Here is a 13015-nt window from a genome sequence, read left to right on the forward strand (position 1 = left end):
GAGATTATAAAAAAATTATTTTTAATTTTGGTTAGTTTCTAGCAAGAATTTACTTAATTAATTAAGCAATATCGAAGTTCTTGTATAATTGGAGTACATTAAATGCTTTGAAAATAACTATAAATGAACCACTGCATTTATTTTTTCAGACAGATGCAGTGGTAACCTTTACATTTTATTTGAAGATTTAACATTTGTAGACAATCTAAAACAGTGGAGGACTGGAGTCCAGCAGAGTTTAGCTCCAACCCTGCTCCAACACACAGACCATGTAGTTCTCTAATAAGCCTGAAGGACTTGATCAGTTGGATCAGGTGAGTTTAATTAAGGTTGAATCTAAACTCCAGCCCTCCAGGAACTGAGTTTGACATTCCTGGTCAAAAGCAAAAGAAAATATTTTTTTAACATATGCATCATCAAGGCGGCAATAAAAGGTAATGTTGTGAAATATTTTTACTACTTAAAATTACTGTTTTCTATTTTAATATTTAATTTATTGAAGTGGCAGCAAAGCTGAATTATTAATAGCCATTCCAGTCTTCAGTGGCACATAATCCTAATAAGATGATTTGATGCGCAATAATTTTTGCAAAATTATTTTCAATGCTGCTTAATATTTCTGTGTAAATGTCCATTTTTCTGGATACTGTTTAAAAGTTCAAAAGGACAGGATTTGTTTGAAAGAAAAAAAAACTGCAACATTATAAACGTCTTTAGTCTTAAACCTAAAATATTAATTTCTTTAAAAGAAAAGTCTTTTACTGACACCAAACATTTGAGCGGTAGAAGATATCACGGTCTACAAAGAAAGTAGTATTAATAAATAGTACTTCACATACTAATTTCAAAAAGTATTATGTAGTATCTGGTGCCTGTTCATGCCTGTTTATATTATATATAGTACATTTATCTTCTATTCTCAACAGACAGACAAGACAGGTCAAAAGCTCAGTACACACACACACACACACACACGTTTGTTTTTGTGAAAAGTGGGGACATCCCATAGGTGTAATGGTTTTTATACTGTACAAACTGTATATTCTATCGCCCTTCACCAACCCTACACCAAACCCTAACCCACAGGAAACTTTGTGCATTTTAACTTTCTCAAAAAAACTAATTCTGTATGATTTATAAGCGTTTTGAAAAATGGGGACATGGGTTATGTCCTCATAAGTCACCCTCTCCTTGTAATACCGGTGTCATACCCATGGCATTATACAGAGTTGTGTCCTGATATATCACAAAAACAAGAGCACACACACACACACACACACACACACACTATATTCCTTCTCCTCTGTTTCCGAAATGATGTGTTACAGTTGTACACTTTTCTCTGCTTACAGATGCCATTTGGCAAACGGTCTCTTTCTCTTGACCACAAACTCTCACACACACAGAATCTCTCTTCTGTTTCACTTGTTCCCCCAGTCTTTTTAAAGCAAAACTCAGCAAGAGTATCTTTAAGTGTATGTGTGTCCATGTGACTTATGCTGCCCTAACAACTGGTGTTTTTACTGGCAAACCCCAACATTACAAAAGCAAAGGGCCTTTGTGCACTTACAGTTTTCCATCCAATAATGTACAGCATATATGGTCTTTCCTGCTTATTAATAATTTGTGATAGAAATAAAAAAAGTGTGCGTACGTATGACTCTGGATAAATAAATCAACAGCTGTGACAGATACTGAAACATCGGTTAGCTTTACAGGACAAAACCGAAGACAAGCAAAAAAAGAGAATCAGAAAGAAAGAGAGTCAGAAAGAGAGAGAGAGAGCAAATATGAATTATTTATGAGTGGAATAACATGACAGATGTCATGGATATTTTCATTTCCAGTAAGTTAATATAACTCACAAACACACACACACACAAACACACACACACACACATACATTTACACACTAGAACTTTGCATCACTTCAAACAGTGCGGTCTGGACTTCCTCTCACGCTCTAATGGACAAACAAGGTCTGTCTTGAGTCTCGAGTCTCACACACACAAACACACACTCACACCTGCACTGCTGTGGGACTCAATCTGATTTATTTATACATGTTTCATGTCACTTTTTTGTCATTTTATAGTCTAATTCCCTTGACAGGAACACAGTATGAACATGCTAGTCATGGACAACAAAACCCACAAAGGTCTGACTTTATAAATAGGAAGAAATCAAAATTTATTGTAAAACTCATGTGCAGACTTGAAATGATAGTTCACACTAAAATGAAAATTTTGTCATCATTACTCACCATCATATGATGCCAAACCTCTATGACTTTGGGTTTCTGTTTCTACAAAGAAAGTCAATGGTCTCCAAAACAACATTAGACCAAACTCTCACTTATTGTATAGACACACGCACTAAAAAAACAAACAAACCCACCATAATAGTTGAAAAAAACATATTCTTTTGTGTTCCACAGAAAAAAAGAGGGTCATACAGGTTTGAAACGATGACAGAATTTTCATTTTTGGGTGAAATATCCCTTTAACTATAGTCACAGCAGTGTGTATTATTATTAAAATCAGTCTTTATAGTGAAAACTGTGTATCTTTGTTTAACGGCAAACACAAATCAAACACACACAAACTTAAACACTGCTTTTTTTTGGTGAGGATTAACGTTGCGGTAACGTCGTGTCACTGTAAAACCCGGCCGTATGGAAAACTGGTGTGCTAACATGGAGGAAAGTGGGAAAATGTGGGCTGTTGCAAACCGTGGTACACAGTCATGAATGGCACAACACACACACACACACACACACACACCCCTCGTTACTTTCTGCGGTGAGTCAACAGAGGGTTAGATTTACTTATTTGGTCTCGATGTTGCAAAAGACAAAAACTCGGACGCTTATTATAGAAGCTGTCAGGGGAAATATGCGACTCCACTGAATGATGGAGTGTGAATAAATATGCATGTGTGTGTGAGTGTCTCCACTGTAATGACAGACTTTGGCTGCTGACTACGCAAGAGAAAAATGAAATGGACAGAAAAAGGAGCGACATAGGAGGTCTGTAACTCAGTGAGAAAAGACAAGGTGAGAGGTGACGGAGGGGTCAGCCAGGTCTGGGATCAAGAGCATGTGGGTGTGACTCCACACTAAGAGAAAACAGACGTTAGCTGAGGGAGCTTGATATTACAGCGGCGTTATGGACGTGGTGAGTCTTCATATCTATTCCAGAGAATGAACAGACCGCAGACCATTAGACTGGATCCGTCCCTAGAGCCATTAATTCAAAAAGAAACGGTGCGTGTGTGCAAAGGAAGAAAGAGACACACAAGTTTTGTTCCAAAACCTAGTGGGCTGTCTTTCTGCCCGCCGCCTACGTAGGCAACATTCTAACTGTAATGGAACCTCAGAAATTACCAATTCGGAACGCTCTACATAGGCAGAAGGATAGTACAAAAATAGCACTCCGCACAGGAGACTAGACTTAGAATTCTGACGTTAGCATGTTGCTAAGCTAATTGTGAAATAGATAAACAACGATAAACAAACATGTAGACTGCATTTTAAATTTCACTTCGATTTTACATATCGTTAGTATATACACACAAGCATTCAAAAGTCTATGGTCATGAGGATTTTATTTATTTATTTTGAAAGATTTAATACTTTTATTCAGAAGACGCATTAAACTGATCAAAAGTGAGAGCAAATACATTTATAATTGTTACAAGATTTTTTTTTTTTTTCAAATAAATGCTGTTCTGTTAAACTTTATATTCAAATGAACCCGAAAAATAACGTATTATGGTTTCCACAAACATTAAACCGTACAAACAGCAGAAGAAACGTTCCCGGAGCGCCAAATCGTCATATTAGAATGATTTTTGAATGATCATGTGACACTGAAGGGTAATGATGCTGAAAATTCAGCTTTGGCATCACAGGAATAAATTACATATTAAAACAAATTAAAAGGTATTTTTGATTAAATAAATAAAGCCTTGGATAATATAAAATATATATATTTTTTTACAAAAATAAAAATACCTTACCGCAATGATTTATTTTTTTAACTGAACTTGTCTTTTGTTTAAAAAAAAAAAATGCCATTCTAAATTTAAGAATTGGTAACAGCTTTGAATAACTACACACTAAACATTTTTTTTGTGGCGTCATACTCATGATATAATATCCCCCCTGTTGATTCCTGCCCTTAAATGTGATGCCACCTCAGAATTTGACCAAAATGGAGTATTTTTGGAGGAATCATGTTTAAGAATCTGAACTTTCCAACAGCCTTCGAGTCAGGAACGGGCCTAAGAGGCCTAAAAATGCTGCTTCCATAATCAGCTCAATCGGTTTCGGTATAAAGCCACAAAGATAAAAACACCCTGGTAGTCTGAATGCATATGAGCAACAGAAGAGCTTCTTAACCCGCTGAGGCGGTATCGCCATGTTTATTTTCTGTCCTGCACTGCCAAAACACAGGCATGATAACAGAACAATGTGATAAAATTCATCGCTTTCATCCACTTTCTAAAATTCTCCTCCACTCAATAATTCTTTTCCTCCTTTCCTTATCTCTCCTCTCCCTCTCTCTCATATCTTCAGCTCGGTGAGAGGCTGAAAGTTGAGGATTCTGGTTACAGAGGGCATGTGAAGAGAGGAGTGAAAAAAAGGGAAAGAACGAAATGAGACCATCTGCTTTCATCCTCAACACAGCGGGGAAGATCTCAGCCATGTCAATCACACAGACAGCCAGCTGCCACACACACACACACACACACGCACAAACACACACATGCATGTCTCACGATGGAATAAACCCATATTCATCATCATCGTCATCATCTCACACACGTCGAGGAGTCTAATAGTCGCTCACAAACACGTATGACCCCGTCTCCCCACAGAGAGCTTTACACAAGTTCAGGAATGCCCTGTGTTAAATGCTCAGCTAAATCAACCTTAAAATCAGCTCTTTCCCCAGATCACCTTACATATTGTGGGTGTGTACGTGTGTGTATCTGTGTGTTAGCAGGTTTTAAAGCTTGTAGTCCAAGTTCTCCCTCATGAAATGAGAGAATGAATGCGCGCGCACACACACACACACACACACACACATACATTAAGGTGGTCTCAGCTTGCAGCTGTGTTTATTTATTCTGCTGGATGCTGGCCACTGAAGTTTAAGGTCTCCACCTCCTACCACCCGCCACCCCCCAAAAAACACCACACAAACACAAAACCAGCCACTTTATACCAAATAGCCCTCAGAGCACCAATTGCTACAATCCCCTACAACACCCGCTGCCTATCACAGAACATACCTAACTAGCACAGACTATGTGCTTTTGATCTGCTATGGGATTTCGGTTTTGTTACTATTAATATATAGACTACACTAACAGTTAGCATGTTTTACACACAAAATGGCCAGTGCTCATTGAGTAGAGTAGGAGAGTAAGTCCATATATAGCTGCAATAAAATAAGTACATTGTAGATGCTTAAGGATTAAAATAAAATGTTGAAAAATAATAATTTTCCATCTTAATTTTACGTGATGGGGTTGAGTTGTTAAGCTTGACAGTGACTGTAATTTGCCTAAAAATATGAATAAAAAGTATGATCCAACTAACCATATACTGCACCACTATTAAAGAGACCTGAATGACGTCATTTCTGGTAAATTATGTCTCATATGGATGGAGAGTAATTTATTATGGGCGTAGAATGGTTAGTGTGAGGGTTGAGTTGGGACATGACTTCGAAGTGACTTTTTTTAATATAAAATATTTAGCAGTTTTGTAAGAAAGGAATACAAATAAATACTTCCCAAAGCTATAGCCACTGCATATTTTGTGAATCGTTTTCAAATAACAAACTAAGTGAAGTGCCTTAGGGACATGACAAAATGTTAGGTATAAGAAATTTTTTTTAAATGCTATAATTATTTGTATTCATTATAATACCAAAATATTGTTAAAAGCTTTTAAAGTTTTAAGTCTGCAACTGTCTTATTCTCAAAAAGGCTGCATGGTATTACAGTGAAATATTACAATAATAATAATAATAAAAACTTTTGTATTTTAATACATTTTAAGGTTTCATCCTGATGCATACATATTTTTCAGTTTTTTTTTTAATGTATAGACAATTAAAAATAGTTGTTATGTGAAATAGAAATGTAAAAATAATATTATAAATGTCTTTACTGTCACTTTTGTCAATTTAAAGGGTCCCTACATTTGCTAACATGTTTGTGTGTGTGTTGGTCTAGATAAACCCTAAATCGTAGGGACTAAATGTACATATTTTTTGGTCCCCATGAGAAAAACAGCTTATAAATTAAATTATCACTAAATTATACATATATTATTTTGAAATGTTTTCCTCAGGTTTAGGGGTAGGGGATAGATTTTACAGTTTGTACAGTACAAAAAGAATAATTTTTCACCATAAAAGCCCAAAGTGTGTGTGTGTGTTCTAAAATGTGAATATCCTATTGGTTGAAAATTTCCAGCTGGTTTCCTAGTCTCCTCTGAAAACAATCTTTTTGGAAAATCCTATGCAGTCTTCTCACAAAGCACTACGGCCATGAAATAAGACTCTCTCTGAGTAATGGGCCATTGCAGGTACAGTTGGTCACCGAGCTAATGAGAGATTTGACTGGCCATCGGGTTCTCATAAAGACCAGCATGATTCAGCTTCAAGCTCTCTTTAGTACACAACTGGTTGGCGGTGAGGATGGATGTGTGAGGTGAGAACGAGGACAAAATCATTTTGTTGCTGGAGAAACAAAGCGATCTAAGGTGAAATCATCTAAAAAATAACAAAAACATCAGCAAACTAAGACTCCTTTGAGAGTTTCGCGCTTTCAGCTCAGCCTGTGTGTTTTCACAGGAATCTTTGAACTTCACTTCATTTGCGCCCTGATTTTATGTATGTTTTTAGTGGAGGCCTGAAAGTCTGAATTCCATAAAACTATAAAGCTTCAAGTTTCAATCGGCTTATTAAGTCATACAAGCAGCGGACCAATTAAAACTGTGCGCGGGTTCAAGAGTTTACACAAACATCCACTGTTGGTCTTATCTGTACACGTATACTAAAAAGCATACACTCGGGCACACAGACATGCATAGCAAAAGCCCTGATCTGAGATAAAATACCATTTAAAAGGTTTGGGCCGTCAAGTCTTTTTTGCTCACCATGGCTGCATTTATTTGATCAAAAACACAGTAAAAACAGTAATATTTTGAAATATTACAATTTTAAATAACTGTTCTCCATTTGAATATATTTCAAAATGTAATTTATTTATGTCATGCCAAAGCTGAATTTTTTAGCAGCTATTACTTCAGCTTTCAGTGTCACATGATCCTCAAGAAATAATTTTAATATGCTGATTTGGTGCGTAATAACTTTTCTTATTATTATCAATGTTGAAAACAGCTGTGCTGCTTATATTTTTGTGGAAACAGTGCTACACATTTTTCAGGGAAATAGAAATCTTTTCGAACATTATAAATGTCTTTACTGTCAAACCTTTGAACAGTTGTGTACACACACGTCTGATTTGGAGATAAAAATATATACAAGTTAAAACAGTAATAGTTGCTGACATGTTCAAAAGTATGTCTATTGCAACAAACTCATGCTGTCAAACATATCTCTCACTGAAGATTTCAGACAGACTCAAATAGCGTGTGGAAGAATCATGGATTTGAGGCCTTCGAGAGGTGCAGAGCGGAGATCAACATTGTGAACAAAAGATGATTGAAGTACTGTCTGTCTGGAAAAATGTAATCCTAGGAGTCTGACAGAGGATTTTTAAATTTTTGTAGTTTGCCTGGAGGTAAAATACATGGAGTAGAATACATGGACTGTTCCTGTAGTGAACCGCAACGCTCTACTTAATCTCTACACACATGCACGACTCTCACAAATATACACACGCTCACAGCTTTGGTCCGATTTCCCGAAATCTGCCCCAGTGCTGAGCCACATAAACCTGGCTGCATGATTCAGCCGCCTGGAATACCAGCGTTCCCACAGGAAACCTGGAGCAGCTCACACATGCATGCACACACTCATACACACTCACAAACACACACACACACTAACCTAAAGCTCCCACTCTGGCAAAAACTGAAAGGAAAACAGGTCTCTCTAATCCAGGATAAACATGACTGCACGGCTGTGCACTCAGAGGGTAATTACAAGCAAATCGAAAAAGAAAGTGTAATGTCAAAATACACATTACATATGACAGACCAAACTGAATGCATGGTTATAAATAGTTGTTGTAATAGTCGTAAATGAGAACATAGAACTTTATATTCAGGCAAACTGGTGAACAAACTTATTTCCATATTTCATTTAAACAGTAGGCATGGTATTATCATGGCTTAAATTTTGTAAGATATATATCAAAATTCCTTGCCAGCTGTGCACATCATAGTGCTCCGAACTCATATATTTTAAATTCTAAATGTTTTTGAAAGAAGCCTATTTTGCTTATCAAAAAATACAGTAAAAGAGTAATATTATGAAAATTTTTTACAATTTAAAACAAATGTAATCAAATGTAATATACGTTTCAATGTCATTTATTTCTTTGATGGCAGGAGCTGAATATTCAGCAGCCATTGCTAAAGTTTTCAGTGTTACATGATCTTCAGAAATCCTCCAGAATACAGATTATAAAGTTGAACGCTTTCTCTTAAAGTGGTCATTAGATGCAATTTAAATGTTTCCTTTCTCTTTGGAGTGTTACAAGCTCTTGGTGCATGAAGAAGATCTGTAAAGTTGCAAAGACTAAAGTGTCAGATCCAAAGAGATATTCTTTATAAAAAAAGATAAGACTCTGCCACCCCCCCTAAAACGGCTCATTCAAACACGCCCCCACATGTCAACATCACTATGTGAAAATATTTGCGTAATGCCGGCCAAATATACACGCAAAGAAAGAAGGCGTGGTTTCAGTTACTATAGTTAGTGTTGAAGCAGCCATGTCAGGGAGATGCTGTGTGTTTCTAGGCGAAAGCAAAAGCACTTTATTTGGCCTTCCGAAAGTAGATGCATTTAGGAAAGATTACTTACAACAAAGACTATAGAATACTTTACTTACAACAGAACAGCAACGCATTTTAGGAACGACCGTTTCGTGAACCTAGGAGAGGAGGTCATTCTGATTTGCTACGACAATCTGGTGCTTCTGAATCAGCTACTGTTGGTATGTTTTGTTATTAGTTTAAGTATTTGCTATTTTGCGTGTTGTGTGTGAGCGTGTGTATGTGTGAGAGAGAGAAAGAAATAGAGAAAGAGAGAGACGGTCACACAGTGGAGTCATCTGTCTTAACCGTCCTGGTTTGTGTACTGCAAACACATACGAGCTTCATCACTGTGTCTGTCACACTACTCTGTTCCACTTTCGAGCTTGAACTGATGGTAAAACTAAGGACATTATTAACTGTCTTTACATTTCATTTGAAAGATGAAGCGCACGATTATGGAAAGGGGCGTTACATTTCTGACGAGTGGAGTGCTTGTGGTGTTCAGCCAATCACAATGCACTGGGTCAGTTGGCCAGTATATACATATATATATATTATTATATATATTATTTTTTCTTTTATATATATTGTGCATGGAAGAAAACCACTTTAAATATGTTAAGTCCTCAACTGAAGACCGAATGTTTGAGTGTGTTCAAGTACCTCCACATAATCTTTGGCATGGCCCCAGTCTCGCATGGAGTCCAGATTGCCCAGGCTGAAGCACTGCAACTGCCCAAGATGGATCTTCGCCACAGAGCGACTGATCTTCCTAGTTACAAAATTTGAACCTGAAAAAACATGTACACACAGATCAGAAACATTATTATGAAGCATTCATCCTGCCTTGTCAGTCTTTTTCACTCTCGTTTAGTCTTTTTGCATTCTTTATTCTTTCCTTGGCTTGTACCTGTCAATTTCATTAATTTTTGACCACCCCCCCCAAAAAAAAAAAATCATACACATGTCAGTGCAAATTTGCATGTTTCGGCCAAAGTGAATAGAGAACTGTGGCCATCAATCTGTCCTTCTCATTCACACAGGCAGAAACACACACTAACAGTCACACACAGGGATAAAATCAGACTCTTGTCTAGTCAGTGGACCACCCCAGAGAATCTGTAAGCCAGTCCAAAGTCCTACTGTGCTGCCAGATACACACACACACACACACTTCATCTGTGGGAAACCTTGGATGCTCTCATGTCCTGCTGAGTTGTGCTATAGCTTGAATCAGACAGAGGTGGGAGTTCTAGATGAAAACCTCCACCGCCTATGAAATCAGGCCCAGGTCAGAGCAGAAACACACTTCTAGTTTAAGTGTATAAGTGAACGACGCCTATTACGCTCTTGACTTAGGCTGAAGCCTGCATGTGTGTGTGATTTTGGCCGTAAAAGCTTTCTGGAGAGAATCAGCAATGCCGGGAAGAACATGCCCTATAATTGCAAAACAAAAGTCAACAAAATTGGGGCAGGTCTTAAACATTTTTTTCTGCTTGCCTAGTCAGTCTAGATTTCTACCTGATCTGCTACTATTGTTTTCCACTTCACCCAGCATTTAAAATGAATTTATAATTTTATACTTACGTTTAGAATTGTAAATGTATAATAAATATACAATTTCTGTAAGGTTTAATATTTAGTACCCATTGCTAAACCAATTGCTCGGACTTGTTTCCCAAGGAATGCAAGAACTGATGACATGTCTATTACTCACTACGTCACTTTGAATAAAACCATCTTCCAAATGTATAATTGTAATTTATTTTAAAATGATTAACACATTTAGATTCCTGTAGCTCAAACAGTAGATCATTGCCAAAACACACACATTTGCCAAGGTTCACTTCCCAGGAAATGCATGAACTGATAAAATGTAACACTTTAAAAGCAGTGCAAGTCACTTCTTTATTAAAAGAAATGCATAAATGTAAATTAAATTATTTAAAAGCATTCAAACAGTAGACATGGATCCTAGGTTTTATTCTCAGGGAAAGCATTAACTGATTAAAAAAAATCTTTACTGATGAGCCCTGATCTGCAATGTGACTTGAAATTAAATGTAAAAAAAGTCATAAGTGGACACTCTTTCCACTTACGGGATGTCCGTCATAGGCCCCCCGTGCACAGGCCTGCTGCTACCACAAAGGGCTCTTTCTAATCCGCTCTAAACGTAGCTCACGAACAGGTGTGTGAGCTTGGCATGAAAAGAAGGGTTTAAAATACCACACTGTAAACAGCCAGGTCAATCCATCGTCACAGACAACCCACGGAGGGGGCCGAGGATCTGATTTCTGTTCACTCGTTTAAAAAAAAAATAAAAAAATGCGTGGGGAAAAGTAAATCTAAGCAGACTGACCAAAGCATGGTCCACAATAATGGTCTGGCTATGCATCTGTGTGCAAGTGTGTTTAAAAGTCCAAGACAGCCCATTTCCGTACACTGACTCCTGTTTCCAGTCGGAGTGTAATTAGGCCGTCTCTTAGCACATGGTGGGAAGCCGTGACGAGGAGCAGAGTCACAGGGAGTCGACCGCAGCTCGCTCACATCAAGACTAAAACAACCCAGTTTAGGGCTGGCTTAGACCCTGATTATGCGGACGGGATCGCGGCAAAGCCTCTAAACAGGCTGCAGACCTGCAGGTGTGCAGGTTAGCGGCAGAAGGTGCCCAGGGGCTGTCAGTGCACATTTTAGGAGTAATGACAGAGGGTAACGTTGAGTATCTAGGCGAGATTTCTAACGGATGGAAAGACTCCTGCCAAACCAGGTGGAAATAAATTGCAGTCAATATGTCTGGTCTATCAGTCACTGACACTCAGAATTCAGACGGAAAAACGTCTGTACAAGGCCCTGTTCCTGTTTCTTGACACATGTCTGAACACACATTCATGCAGATGTACACGCAACCATCGGATTGCCACGTTCATTTAAACAAATGACAAAAACACATAGAAGCGCCCTGCTATCTTTCAGAACTGGCAAAGCAGAAAAACAGTTACAGCGCTCAATAATACGGTTAGCCCATTGGAGGCCATTATGAGTTTCAGACCAGATGACTGTACTGCCACTTGTCCTATTGGGTCAGTGCTATATAATACTTTTTTGTAAGCATGTAATATGCATTATTGAGCCTTGGAAGCTTAAACTTAGTTTTCTGTGACTTTTAGTTGAAAATTGTATCTAGGTGTTTTCAGTATAGCTACATACACAATAATACACATTATTATTCAAAACTTTCTTTTTAAAGAAAAATTTACATTTGCTTAAAAAAACCTGACATTTATATTTGTGGAAACTGTATGACAATAAAGATAATTTTTAAATACGAAATTAATAACATTTAGAAATGTCATAAATGATTAATGTAAAATAATTATGTTCTTAGTACAATATATAAAAGTTTTTTTTATAATAAACTATTTAAAAATGATTAAATGGTGTGCGGAAGGGTTTTCGTCTTTCTTAAAATATTTTTATCAAATAAAATTTACAATATAATACAAAAATAATTATGTAAGGGCCTGTGAAAATATCAAAAATAATTAATGTTAAATAATTATGTTCTTAGTACAATATATAAAAGTTTGTTTTTTTTATAACAAAAAAACCATTGGACCTCGCACACCTGAAAAATCATAGGTAGTTACATAACACAAAATAAATTATATTATAAAATAAACTAAATTATTATCAAAAATGCTTAAATGGTGTGCGGAAAGGTTTCGTCTTTCTTAAAATATTTTTATCAAATAAAATGTACAATATAATAAAAAAATTATTATGTAAGGGCCTGTGAAAATATTGGCAGGTCAAGTAGAAATCTGAACAACTAGCCCAACCAAGCAATCAGAAAAAAAACTTCTTGTTGAGCCCCAAGTAACCAACCATGTCAGCTTTTGGGAGCGCATGTGGAAGTGTGTGTCAGAGAGAAAGAGAGTGAGAAACAGAAAGCAAGAGACATACAAGGTGAGGAGAGATGTTTCATTTGAG

The 13015-nt window shown here is 36.9% G+C and overlaps 1 protein-coding gene across 2 annotated transcripts in view; it reads right to left on the reverse strand.

Moving 5' to 3' along the window:
* Nucleotides 1-13015, reverse strand: part of LOC113063182 (GDP-mannose 4,6 dehydratase-like) — a 59775-nt gene that overhangs the window by 25904 nt on the left and 20856 nt on the right. For both annotated transcript variants that reach the window (XM_026233404.1, XM_026233405.1), the window contains one exon: nucleotides 9689-9816. In XM_026233404.1, coding sequence (XP_026089189.1) covers nucleotides 9689-9816 — 128 coding nt within the window. The remainder of the gene's footprint in view (nucleotides 1-9688; nucleotides 9817-13015) is intronic.

Source organism: Carassius auratus, chromosome 45, assembly GCF_003368295.1.
Source record: "Carassius auratus strain Wakin chromosome 45, ASM336829v1, whole genome shotgun sequence".
Lineage (NCBI taxonomy): Eukaryota > Metazoa > Chordata > Actinopteri > Cypriniformes > Cyprinidae > Carassius > Carassius auratus.